The 14,404-nt window shown below is 42.2% G+C and overlaps 1 protein-coding gene across 1 annotated transcript in view; it reads left to right on the top strand.

The window, feature by feature from the left end:
* LOC104958863 (calcium-dependent secretion activator 2-like) overlaps positions 1–14,404 on the top strand; it is a gene marked incomplete at its 5' end in the record, with an annotated part of 30,496 nt that overhangs the window by 7,869 nt on the left and 8,223 nt on the right. Inside the window, 3 exons of the mRNA XM_010786691.1 lie at positions 3,075–3,149; positions 3,960–4,043; positions 11,161–11,268. Of these exons, the coding sequence (XP_010784993.1) occupies positions 3,075–3,149; positions 3,960–4,043; positions 11,161–11,268 (267 nt within the window). The remainder of the gene's footprint in view (positions 1–3,074; positions 3,150–3,959; positions 4,044–11,160; positions 11,269–14,404) is intronic.

Here is a 14,404-nt window from a genome sequence, read left to right on the forward strand (position 1 = left end):
GGTTGGTACCAAAGTTTCACAAAGAGTACTCCGTTCCTTGAAATTCTGTGCGGTTTACGATTTTATACTTGTTCCCATTCTTTGATAGGATGTACTCCCAAAACCAATTCTTATTAATAAATTATATAGCTCAATTCGTTAGGGACGAGACGAAGGAGACACGATGTTACTTGGTTCTTCACAACTTTGTGGGTCTTCTTCCTTTCTCTAGCTGTTTTTTGCGACGGTACCAAATTTACATCTACTGCACCTTGACGAAGTCATCATTTATTTAAAGGGGACCTATCATGCAAAATGCACTTTGTGATGTCTTGTGTGTCCCCGGTGCGTCGGGGAACTCACGCAGAATCAGAAAACAAAACCCTCTCTCTTTTCCTCCGTACCCACATATTTTAGAAACGGGGGTACAACGAGCGGATACAGATTTGCTGCCGAGCGGACGTAATTTCGGATGGCGGACCCACAGAGAGTTGCTATCAGAAACGATGCCTGACGTGTTTTGGACGTAATCTCGTCTTTGTTTACATTAGCAAGCCTCGCTAACACTCAGAGCTAACCTGTACTGGAGAGCACATGTGTTTTTAAAAAGCAGGAAATAAAAAAAGAACTCACCTTGTGATAAACCCGCAAGAGAGAAAGCATTTGAGCTCCATACTGTTTCAGAAATAATCCTTGATGTGGTTTAGAACAGGATGGCGTTTTATCACAGCAGAATTTAACTTTATCTCCGGTAGAATTCTGATCAGGCATTAGCTCCGCCTCCTCTTCTTCTTTCTTTCAAGCTAAGGACCCAAAATCCGCGTTTCTCTAACAGGGCTGCAAAGGAGGGGTATGAGCAGTATGAGGCATGGCTACAACAATGGGTGATCTGTTTGGTATTTTGAACAAAAAACTTCACAGACATGTTTTGTATAGGTATGGCCCTACAATATATGTTTCAAATACAGCATGATAGGTCCACTTTAAGTGTAAATTTGAGGTTCTACATAAACCGATATGTCCTTAATACTTTACAGCGTTATAACTGGAACACTTATAAGCCACTTCCAAAGGTAGACATTGCTGATCTACTCTGAGAGGAATATTTCCAACAAGGCTCCAGGTCTCCTTTCTGCACATTATACAGTCTGGACATATGGTTTTCATTTCTATACGGGGAGGAAGCAGCACTGCTTCATTTGAATGCCCATATGTTGTTGTACGGAATGCTTGCAAGCTTCGATCAAATAATTGGCCCGGATTTAAAGTGCCATATGTGCGAAGTGAGACTAGAAAGAAAATGTATGTTACTTTGGCCGTGAGTGTTGGAATAACCTTCAAATAATAAGCACAATATACACATATGAACCTTAACATGTGCATTATATGTCCTCTTTAAACCTCTTCTGTTATATTTTACTCTGTTATTCTTATATTTCTGTATGTTAACGAATCGATGTGATTGACGTGTGCCTGAAATCCCACTTGTACAAGAGAGTTAATCCAAGTGGTTATAATGACTTTAATATCTATAAGACCCTTTATGCTGGTTTTATCTTGTTAAATGCAACCAGCAAATCATAAAAGCATGTAGCCTTCAGCGAGCCGTTTGAATTCAGGAGGTTTCTTTCTCTGTGCTCTTTAAACATCACTTGATTCTCCTGAATGCGGTTCAGTGGATGCAGCTTGTGCTCACTTGGCGGTGGGTGTTGTGAATGAGGCCTCCTGACCTCTGACCCCTGACAGTCTGAAGGCTCTCAGAGACGTCACGGCAGACCTCTAGTGCGGTCAGTTTTCCTGCAACTAGCTGCTATAGAGCGTCCATCTGCAGCGAATCCTTTCTGGCAACAAATCCTGCTGGCGTTCCTCAATCATGCCTCTTGTTTTGACTGAGGAAGCTTCCAGATTGTTCCAGCTCAACAGGCAGGACTGTGAATAATCTGCTCTTGACAGTTCAATACGGACATTAAACTCCTGGATTCATGAATTCTGCTTGTATACACTGCGGCTAATCAATGAACATGCTAATGAGTGTGCTGTCTTTTTGTGAGGTTATTTGAATAGCGACGGCGTGGGGGGGGGGAGAATGTGACCCGGTTGCAGAATCTAAAACATCTCACAGAGCTGAAGGAGCAGCGGCAACGAGCAGATAAATGTTTTTAAAAGCTCTAATTGTCCTTTTCACTATTTCCCCGAACACATGGCAAGACCAAACTATTTCTCTGCTGTTTACGGCGGGGGGGGGGAGAGAATAAAGCAGCGATGTTAATTGAGGTAAGAAGAGCGGAAAAAAGAAAAAGCTCTCAAGAACTGCAGGAAGATGAGCGCTGAAAGCCATTTTGCGGACTTGTGGAGAGGGGGGGACAAAATGAGGGCTGTCGGCTCTGACCTCACAGGACCCGCAATTTGTCAGCGATCTGTACGCTTTGTTGATTGAAATTTTTAATTTGGGTGTTCTTTAGACGGCCAGTGAAAGGGCATTGTCGCCCAGAGATGAACTCCCCTGCTGCTGCCGCCATTCAGCCCGCAGCCCCAGCCTTTTTATTTTTTATCCTTCAAGGGAAAAGGTGCCATGAATATGTTTTCAGGGGGGGCCAAACGAGACATGAAATGGCGGATTAATTGAATCTTGTGTGAGCCTTTGGTCCTCGCAGCTGGACCGGTGCTTTAGAGCAATACAAGGCTGCTCTAATTGTAGGGAGACGCACAAAAAGTATCCTTCAGATTCCTTCGCTTTTTCCAGCGCGGACGGGAATGTCATTCAGACGCTGAATGGTCCTATTAGCTGCTTAACTCAGCGGAGGGGCACGGATGGGGAGGTTTGTCACGGGAGGTGTGTGTGTGTGTGTGTGTGTGTGTGTGTGTGTGTGTGTGTGTGTGTGTGTGTGTGTGTGTGTGTGTGTGTGTGTGTGTGTGTGTGTGTGTGTGTGTACTTGATGTGCATTGTAGGTTTTTCCTTTCTTTCTCTTACAGAACAGACAAAGCTGTACTTCTGTCTCAGGAGGCGAGGAGTCACTTTGACTTTTTGTGTGTCTTTCTAGAAATAATAAAATATTGCTTTTTGTCCCCCCCTCCCCCACCCTCCTCCCTCCAAGCAACAATACCACTCCAAAATCGATGTTCTGATCGACGAGGCGTTCAAAGACATGCTTTCCTCCCTGGTCACAAAGGTACATTTCTTTCCAATCAAATCCTCTCATGTTTACACCGGGGTTTCTTTTGTTTGTGTTTTCTTTTTCCCTGCGGGCGGAGTGGGGTCACCTTACACTTCTTTTTGTTATTTAGTTATTATTCTATTCTTTTGAGACATGTTTTATTTTTCCACTTCTTTTTTTAAAGCTTCACAATTGCTAGAAAAGATGATAGATTTAACACTTTCTATTCTGATTTCATTTGTCCGTATCCGTTCGTTTTTTGCTTGTAATGAACATGTTATTAGACAAATGTATTATATTCATATTCTTTATTCTCACTCACTGAATGTTTTTAAATTTGGAAAGTTCCGCTTTATTTCTTCATTTGTATTCTAATCATTGTTGGTCACTTTTTATTCTGATATTAAATCATATTTATCCATTTGTTCATTTTCTATTTTGTCTTATTATTATTATCAGTATATTATTAATATTATCCATGTTTTCTTTTATTTACTGCATTATTTGTTGTGGTCAAAGTTTACAATTTTTTCACTATTTGTTGTATGTTGTGATTAAATTGTATTTGTCGTGCATTATACAAATAACATTTTCTAATAAAAACGTATATTTTCTTTACTGTATCTTAAACCACCGACACTGATGCTTTGTTGCACTAAAAAAAACTATATAAACTTTAAGAGAAATTCTCAAATAATTCTGATTGCATTGTTTCATTTTCTCTAATCTTAATAACAGTAACATTAGATTGTTTAGCAGGTTGAAAAGCGTCCAAATGACGGCAGAGTAAGAGCATTAACGGCTGTTGTGTCTGCCCCTCTGCAGTTCGCCGCTGTTTTAGACGGCGTCCTCAACAAACTCTCCAGATACGATGAAGGCACATTCTTCTCTTCAATCCTCTCTTTCACAGTGAGTACGCTCCTTTTTGTCCCCGCGAACACAGAGCGCGTTTCTTTCTCCGTCTCGGAGGAAACCTGTTATTTTCTGGAAACCAGATCTCAGCTGAACTCCAGTGTCTTCCTTCCTCACTTTCTCCTCCTCCCCCCCCTCTGAAAGGTGAAAGCAGCTGCCAAATATGTGGAGGTCCCCGTGAGTCCCGCTGTTTTATTCTTCACCCTGTCCATCCTCTTTTCCCCCATATCACTGTTTCCGTGCGCTTTCACACAGTCGAAGAAACGAGGGGAAAGAAATGCAAAGCGTTTTTCTTTGCATTCGCTCACCGTGCCGTGTTTAACATGTGTGAAAGATAAAGAGGTTTTTTTTATTCCGAGCCAAAGATCACACAACAAGTCTTAATTAATTGCACTCTCGTCCTTGGAGATGTGTTTTGCTGAAGTGTCGCTTTGTGGGCGGCAAAGCGTTTAATGAGCGGCGGCGAATGGGCAGGGATCAGAAGAGTTAAAGTGTGGAGGTGACGAGGCGTTCAGGGTGTGAAGGAGAGAGTGGGTTATCTCCACAATTAGATCATGGTGACCGCTCATTTCCTAAAGCAGCGATTAACCAATTCCTCTGAGATTCTTACTTCTTCCATTGTTCGGTTTTATGAATGCTGGCAGTTTTTAAAAGTGTCCTCTGGGATTAAAGATATTCAAACCTCTCAGGCTTCAATCCAAAAGCAATGTGACTACAAGAAGAAGGAGGAAAGGGAACACACATCCTGTCTTCCTCTGAGGAGTTTGGCTGTAAATGAAATGTTTCTGAAGACTATTTTGAGAGCTCTATATTTGGTATAACAGAAGTTGATATGCAAGCTATGAGTTCTGCCATCCTCATGAAAAGCTCTGTTAGTATGGAGGAAATGATAAAGTGATATTAGGATGATGAATTTGCTTTATCTGAAGTTGCCTTTTTTTTTTAAAAACGGGGCTGAAACTCAGATGTGAGAAACTCTGAGTCAATGAACAGCTGACAACAACATCTCACCTCCTTAATCCTCGGCCCCGCCCACATATCCCATCATGCTCTCTGGTTCCCGTCCAGACTTCCCTTCTCCCCTGAAATTATAACGTAACCGCTACCTTGGCCTTTTTGGTCTTTTGTGTGGAGGGAACCTGACGCGGGTAATCCTTTTTTAATCCCAGGTGAGGTGGTGAGCAGGTGGGCGGGGCTTCTGAGGTTGGCTCCGCCCCCAACAGTTTTTCACAAAAACAGGAAGCTTTGCTCCCCCGAGGGTTTTCAATTTAGAGACTTTTATTTCTCTGTATTTAAAGCTGGAAATGCCTGTTTTTTTTGTATTTATCCAACAACTGCAACTGATGTATTTATGCCTTTTATATTTGATTTACAATACGAGTGATTTACGAGTGTTTGAACGCTAACTTTTAATTTATTCCACCACAAAAAGGACATTCATAATGATGAAATAGTTCAGTGGTTAAGCTGAGCCTTGGTTAAAACTCACAGGTTTTTATACCTTTTATAATTGTATTAATTTGGTGTATATTGACCAGTTTTTTAAGTGTTATTGTATTAATGTTTCTACGGTGACCAGCAGGTGCAAATGCGCTACAATGGCCCAAAACATTGCCATTAACGGAAACACACCGCAGCTAACGATGCAAATATAAAAATACAATTGTGCCAAAACACATGCAATTTAAGAAAACATCTTTACTAAAAGTGCACCAGAAACAAAACGTTAAACCAGAGGACACTAAAACGTTAAACGCAAACCGGAGCGCTTGGTGACATTTGGGTTATAAAGTTGTCCATACTATCAGAAGGAATCATGTGTGAGGTGTGAAAACAATTAAAATCACGTGCGTTTTTCAACATTTTAAACACCTTTGAAATTAAATTGTTCACCTTTCCAAGAAATACATTTGACCTAAGTCCAATGTCAAATATGGCAAAAAGGTTAACCTACAAAACCCTTTAACGTGTGAAATATACAAGTCACTCAAACACATTTAAAAACAAAAGCTAAAATAATATTTGCTTGGAAAAAATATATATCTTGTGTTCAGAATCTTTTAGCCATTTATTTTAATGAATGTCAAATTCACTCGTAATGGATCAACAGAAAACCAGCAAATGTATATTTTCATTATTGTTTAATCATCAAAAATACCCAAAAGGATCTGGTTCATCTTGTTAAAATAAGTTCTGTTGCTCTTCATTAGTAATCACATATTCAATATTTATCAGCCGTTTTTTTTAAGGCTGTTTGTCGTAAAAAGGAAGCAATATGACTGCTGATGGATATGTACAGTGAGTGAAATCTATTATTAGTTGCATCTGATCCAACCTGATCTCTTCTCTGTTAATGCATCTTAAACATTGTTCCCGGTTCATTCGGATAATATCGGGACTTTTTGCCGTGCCAGCACTTATACGTGTACACACGCACCGTGCACCTGGCAGAAGTGAATCCAGGGCAGGAAAGGAGGCCGGTAACAGTGTGTGATTACCTGGCATTTCACTGCCTCCCCCTCCTCACCCACAAACCGCTCATTATCAACGGGCCAAACCCCTCCCTGTCTGTATCCCAACACGAACACGTCTTCATTTTACACTCTCTATTTTCTTTTCGATCTTCGTTGTTGTCAAATGTTGACGGGCATCCAGGTGGCCATTATCCCGTGGCGGAGGGGATTACTGGTGTTTGGCTACAGTGCAGAAGACCAAACAGAAAGAGAGGGCAGAGCGTGACAAGAGCTCCGAGCCGCTCGTATCTTTTGTTTTTTCTCTTTCCTCTTCGTGTTAAAGTCTTAATCTCAATGGCTGGAACTGTGCCGGCGTCTCCGATCTGTCACGCCGCTTTGTCACCTCGTCTGAGCGAGAGAAAGGAGAGGTAAATGATTGAGACTAAGCCTTAAGGGGAAATTGATGTCTCCAGTGACAACAAGGGCAGTAATATGTTGCCAGTGGCACACACACACACACACACACACACACACACACACACACACACACACACACACACACACACACACACACACACACACACACACACACACACACACAATCAGGAATGTTGCACTACAGATGTCTCTCCTGCTTTGACCCTGTTCACACTTGTGCGGATACGTTTTTAAAAGTTGATCTCCCTCACTCCTTCCTCCTGTACTTGTTGGAAAGTGGTGGGTGGGGTTGAGGTCAGCGATGTGCAGGCTAGTGAATTCCCTCCAAACCAAATCTGGTAAAAACCTTCTTTTTTTTGTTGCTATCTTTGCGCACGGTGCGTAAAAGTAGGAAACACAATGTTGTTTAAAACATCATCTCACAAAGCAGCATTTAGATTTCTCTTTTTAGAACTAAGATGTCAGAGGGTCATAGAGTTCAAGTTTGATTTCCTACTGTTGACAAGTCAATGTTTTGTCTCACCTGAAACACGCCTGGTTTAGAAACATAAAGTCCATCCTCTTTGCCAAGAAAGCCTTTAAAATACATCACGGTTTGGTTATTCCTCGGCTGATCCTCTCCGCACTTCAGCCTCAAACTTGCTTTCACAGCATCCGATGACAAACCCGTTACGACCAGTTTAGCATCTTGCATAATAAAGCTAACTTTGACTGTTTTCCTCTTTGAACTTTAATAACGATTGCTAATTTCTCCGTCTGCTAATGTTAGAATTGCTAATCATCTATTATCTGTAGTATAGTCTTGGACAGGAGTCTTCCTGCTTATCTTAATCCACTGCAAAGTCATGTCTAGAGTTGGCAGATTGAAGACAACTTTCTAATTCCATTTTCAAATGTGGCTTGGCAAGTCTATGCATGTTATGGACTGTCCTTTGCAAGCACCTTGATTGATCCAGGGACAGTTCATTCGTTGACCTGGTGCCAGAACATATGAGGCCAAAGAAGACTGAATTTCTACTCTCATATCTACGGCTGTATGTCCACTATCCACCACCTGGGTATCGGTTGAATCTGGTTGGGAATGCTGGTGGGAAAATCTGATAAATCAAAGCCTAAGGCGATCTTTAGTTCTTTAGGTTTTTATTCCGCGACATTGGAAACGTAGGGTTAGGGTTAAGGCTTGTTTGGAGTTGTTGCCAAAAGGTCAGATGGGCATGTTGTGTTAGCAATTCAAGAATCCACTGGTGGAAAAAGGTTGTGAAGGATAATTATTTTCTTTGGGTCAAGGAGATTCCTGAATCAGCAGTGGAAAAAAACTCCTAGAATCAGGACTCACGAATATTGGGAAGGTTGTAGAGTCAAAGAGTCTAAAGCCCAGTACATACTCTGTGTAGAGAGTTCAATTCTTACTACAATTGAGACAATCAGTTTGTCATTCCACGAGTGCACACCAATCCAGGCAGTATTCGTAAATGTGCTTACACAACTGTTCTTGAATCAAATCAATAAGTTTGTTATATTTCTTCGGTCAGCAGTTCTGCTGAGGGAACAGCTCTTGCCACTTCTTGATTAGCCACTAATGGTCATGGCTGATGAAGTAATTTGCATCACAAGGATTATAAACGGACCGTCGCAGACACACAAGTATAAATTGGACTTTAATATGCAACAAGATAACGGCTCGGATTATCTACCAATACTGAAGATTTGAATTGTCAACATACCACTGCAACTCCTCTGGGTCTAAAGTGTGGATGGAAAACTTGATGAGGAGGAATCGCTAGTTGAGGATAGAAACCCCCCTGACATTGAAACACTGTTCTGAAATGTACCTGCATCGTTGTGGACGTGACCTGGAAAGCGTCTGCTGGATCAGATCAGAGGCTTCATGACGAGTCCTGAAACAAACAGGCTTCAGATTCACCGGGTTCATTCTTGTCAAGATTTCTGAGCTTCATTCGACAATCATACTCGATCTGGGACTTTCACTCCAGAGCATTATGGGGATTCTGACAGGCCTGTCAATCAGGGAGCCTCCGCCTCCTCTCTCTGGTTGAACAATACACTCACACCACACACCCCCCTCTTTTCATAAACACACACTCAGACTCCAGATGCCCTTCCAGCCATGTGACCCCACTTTAACCTCTGGTATCTGCAGGTTTTCTTGTCCGTCTGAATCACAGCTGAGCGTCTCTGACTGATCTCAGGCTGGCTGTTCCAGACCCCCTGAAAGCTGCTGAGACCGTTTTTATCAGGAAATATTTAACAGAAATCATAACATTTATCCACGGCTGCAACAAGCAATTGGTTTCGTTACAGATTATTTATAAAAGGAATCGTTTGGTCTATAAAATGTGAGTACATAGTGGAAAATGTTCAAACCAGATCCTTAAAAATCAATGTCTTTGAATGTTCTGCTCTGTCAGTCGAAAAACGAATTTACTTTAATATTATATAAAACTGAAAAAGCAGGAAATCCCTATATTTGCAACACCGAGACAGCATTTTAATTACATGAAGAAATGATCAAAATGTTGTTGAGGATTGTACTGACAGTCGACTAATGGTTGCAGCTCTACATTGAATACGTGTTGGTGTGTTTACTTGAGAAATTCCTTTCAAAAGAAACGGTCTTGAACTCTTGAAGGCAAAAGGGAGTGTGCACCGACTGCAGTTATTTCTTTGGTTTATCGATATAGTTTTCATCAAAGTTTCCGTGAATCGACGAATGGTTGCAGCTCTTCATTGAAGAAGTCTCGGTGCATTGAGACAGCATTTATTTTAAGCATACTATTGCAGACAAAGTACATTTGATGCTTTTTATTTTCACCAAGAACAAACAAATGTGTCTGATAGTTCCTCCCTTTACAAGATGTGATGTGTGGTGAATGGTCTGTAAACTCCCTGCTAAAAGTCCCCTCAGCTGCCTCTGCTCTCCAAACCAAAGTGAAGGCACTAAAGGTGTTGACATCCAGCTCTTTTCTCCAACATTAGCATGTGACAGTTTGAGTTTCTTTAGTGTTGTCTCTGACGAGCAAAAGGTTACAATCCCAAATTCATAATCAGCCTCCAACCTGCCTTTTTGCCTCTAAGTGAAGCCAAAAGGTTTCTGGGTTTTTCTTCGAGGCTCCACTTCCTTGTGTTTCCACGGGGGATCTGACAGCAGAACAACAGCCCCCCCGGGGGGAAGGACGCACGCCGGCTCAGAGAAAACGGGTGTGAAAGATGTCAAAGCAATTACAATAAGCATTACAGTTGTAATCTCCCCTGACAACAGGGAGTGTGAATGAGCAGGTTCACACACTGCTGCCTCTCCCAGCCACACACACACTTCAGAAGCTTCTTGATACTCCAAACACGGAGGAAGTGGTTTTATTTTCTTCTTCTTTTCACCAGGCACTCAGCGGGAGATGATGAACATTTGTTGTGTTTTCACAGTTGACCAGAGTTTGCCTTAATGAAAACCAGTGGGGGAAGTACATTTACCTAAGAACAGTACTTGAGTACAATTTTGAGGTACTGCCTTTACTTGAGTATTTCCATTTTCCCCATTATACTTCTCCTTCTCCAGTTCAGAGGCAAACGTTTGAGTTTTACTCCGATCATCTTGATAAAATGGCCTCGGTAATTGTTATCGCAGATCAGTAGAGACACAATGAGACCGTCAAGTCACGTGTTGCTCTTCAGAGTTTGATAAATACTGAGTTGTTTCATTGACATTGAAATACTAATACTCTAAGGTAAGGCTTTTCTTCAGTCTTTATATATTTCACATTGAACGAGTTATGATCACTTTATTTAAGAGCCTTACTTTATCACCAATTTTCCGTAGTTTGGTCTGTGCAAATGTCTTTTATAATAGATTTTTTTTTTCTCCATTGTTTGTTGGTCCGATAGCCCGGTAAGATATCTGTCTCTTGACGTAGGAAACCGTCAATGACACGGCGTCGAGTTATAGAAGCTAGCTGAAGTTATCGCAGGACTCTCTTTGTATTGTGTTATGTTTTTCCATTATCATCAGGGGGTTTGTTCCATCATCACCTTCTCCTGTGGTGTGATATCATTGATGATCAGCATGGACGAAGCTTTGCACGATGAATGCCAGGCATGATCCTTTCCACCACCAGGCTGAACGCACTGCATGTTTGACATCGTTCTTCGTATCCTGCCTCTTCCTCCCTGCAGCTCTTCTTCAGGTGTGTGTGTCCTCTCTCCTGCAGAAACCAGGCATGGATCTGGCCGACACCTACATCACCTTCATCCGGCAGAACCAGGACATCCTGCGGGACCGCGTCAACGACGAGCTGTACACCGAGAAGGTGTTCGAGGTGAGTCTAAAACACAACTCATACTTTTGGAGTTCTATCGGTCATAATAACGTTGTACTTACGATGTTTATACCTCAGATGAACAATGCAGAAACACAAATACTTTTCTCTCAAGATATCTCAACAAAAATCTATTGTTAGGCTTTTTATACTCTACGTTTTAAACAGCTTGACAAACAGAGGCCTGTACTACGAAGCTGGTTCAACCTAACCTGGATATGTTTGAGTTAGCCGGTTGGCCTAATCCAAAACATACGCGCTCTCGCTAAACGGTACTACGACGCGGGTTATCAAGTGGATCGCTCAAGCCAGCCGTGTCCTATCTAGTTAGGTGCGCGTTCACATGAAAGGGGTGGTATCTGGAGCATTCGACCAATCACAAACTTTGTGATTGGTCGAATGCTCCAGATACCACCCCTTTCATGTGAACGCGCACCTAACTAGATAGGACACGGCTGGCTTGAGCGATCCACTTGATAACCCNTGTGTGTGTGTGTGTGTGTGTGTGTGTGTGTGTGTGTGTGTGTGTGTGTGTGTGTGTGTGTGCGCGCAGAGGGCCTTTAAAGTTGTATCGGGGAATGAGGATGAAAGCAGCATTTGTAGCAGGATAGGTTAGTATAACATTTAATAACATGGTTCTAAAATATGTCAGACCAGTATTAACATTTTCTTTTTGCTAAATCACATTTTTGGCGCAGAGAAGCAAAATGTCATGTGTGGGAATGTTGCGTTGATCCGAGTTTGCACGGCATAAAAATACACACACATTAGTGTACATCTTTTTGGATTAGTTGTGGAAACAGCGTGGGAGGAATGTTGTCGTTTGTTGAAATTTAGGACAAAAAGGAGAATAAAGACTTTAAAGATGTCTTTGTTTACAGTCAAGAATATACAGGCTGTCAATTACGATTCAACACATCGGGGATGGGTGTGTGTGTGTGTGTGTGTGTGTGTGTGTGTGTGTGTGTGTGTGTGTGTGTGTGTGTGTGTGTGTGTGTGTGTGTGTGTTTCATGTTGAAAGGCTGAGACATTTGGAGGCCCAGCGTCGGCTCCTCCTCGGTGCATGACTGGCTGCTTCTGAGCTCCATTAGAGTCCTTCTACTCACACCCCCCCCACACACACACACACACTCTCTGGAGCCTCGGCTACAATGCTCTGAACCCTCAGGAGGCGGCGGGTGGCAGAAATCCATCGCTCGGCTTCGTGCTGCTAATGTGTCCGAGGCTCTGAGCCGCCATGTCCGCTGCTTTGATGCACGGCGGAGAGATGGGGCATGTTTGGAAATATTTTTATAAATCTGAATCCTGGAGAGGTGGTGTGTGAGGAAGAGGGACGGTGTGGGATGGACGATGGAGGGGTGTGTGTGTGTGTGTGGTGTGTGTGTGTGTGTGTGTGTGTGTGTGTGTGTGTGTGTGTGTGTGTGTGTGTGTGTGCAGACGGCTCTCGTGGTTCCTAAGTGATAAACAGGTCAACAGAAGCGGTGTGTGTTTTCAGCTCACAGCGACCTGCTGCTGCGGCACAATGAAAGCTCTGAGAGAACATACACACCTCGCTGTGTGTGAGCAGTGTGTGTGTGTGTGTGTGGAGGTCTCTATCAGTGAGGTGGGCTTTCTAGACAGGTAGCTACTGCGTATGAAAAGATCTGATGCAGTAAAACATTATCGTCAACGTGTCCTCCATTTGTTTTAAATAGTACAAAATCGGACAGCAATCAAATGATTTGATTTGTGTCATTCTTTTTACAGGGCTTAGCTGGATACTCTATTCTGATTGGTCAATTTTAACATTACAGAGACTGCTAATTTCTGCTAAGAGATCGTTGCTAAGGATAACAGACTGTTGCTAAGGAGGATCAATCCACAGAAAGAAGTCCGGGCAATTTTATTATCTGCTCTGGATTAGCTTCCTCCTTCAGAAAACACTGTGGAATATTTTTGGAATATCATTTTTATATTTGTGGAGAGCATGAAACTTGTAATGGCCGCCTCGCTGCAAATGATCCCTTTCTCTTCCTTTGCCCATTACCCTTTCCATTAGTTTCCTGTAAATCAGGCCAGTTTTACTTTTATCCTGCTTAAAGCTAACTACCTGAACAGAAAACATGACCTCCTTGGTGGAGGTAATGATGCTTTAACTGGAGTCAACATCAATTACAACTTACACTCAGTAAGCAATAAAGGGTTAAGATAAGTGTGTTCGGTGTTTACCTGCAGCAGGTACATGTGAAGTTGATATTTAATTGAGTCATTATTCACACAAACACAAACGCTACCTGTCAGGAAAACATAAGCATTGACTTCTTGTTTGTTACACGCTCATAGCGGCTATTCAACTCACTGCTGATTCAAAGGTTTACTGCAAACGTTGGTCTGTCCATCGGTCACACTCCCAGCATGACAGTTTACCCGGCTTCAGTGCGAGATACAGGACAATGCTTTCTGATTGTCAACTTGTCTGAGTGAAATAACCTAGAAATGAATAAAAAACTGAAGCAAAGACCAGAGGCCTGTACTACGAAGCAGGATTTTCCCTTAGCGGCTAACTTCAGGGAAAACTCTGAGTTTCCGGTCCTACGAAGCTGGTTCTCTTTTTATCAGGCTAGATCTCCATGGTAACTTATGCTGAACGGCTAGCCTGCTCCGGAGCAGGTTAGGTTGCAGGCTAAGAGCTCAACTCAGTGAAAGCACTGCCTGCTGACCAATCAGAGCTCAGTGTGCGGAGTTTAAAGCGATCAAGTCATATTACAGGAGAAAGGAAATACAGAAAAGCTGCCGTTGCAGGAAAGACGGCCGGCAAAAATCACCGACTGTGTGAACGTGAACATTAATAGAATATCACCTCCCATCTTCAGAGCAATCTGACTATTATAACATTAGCGTTAAGAAAGCTTACTTAAATATCTGCCACAACATAAGTAACCGGATCAGAGTAACATTAAGTACAGTCCGCGGCATATCACATCATAATTAGGGCCGGGACTTTAACGCGTTAATTAAGATTAATTAATTACACAAAAATTAACGCGTTAAAAAAATTAACGCATTTTAATCGCACTTATTTTTGCACCGCGGAACGTTTCTCACTGGATGAGTTTCAGGGGTACCGATTATACTGGAGCACCAACTAACGTTCATT

This window comes from Notothenia coriiceps, unplaced genomic scaffold, assembly GCF_000735185.1.
Source record: "Notothenia coriiceps isolate Sejong01 unplaced genomic scaffold, NC01 NC01_scaffold00029462, whole genome shotgun sequence".
Taxonomy (NCBI): domain Eukaryota; kingdom Metazoa; phylum Chordata; class Actinopteri; order Perciformes; family Nototheniidae; genus Notothenia; species Notothenia coriiceps.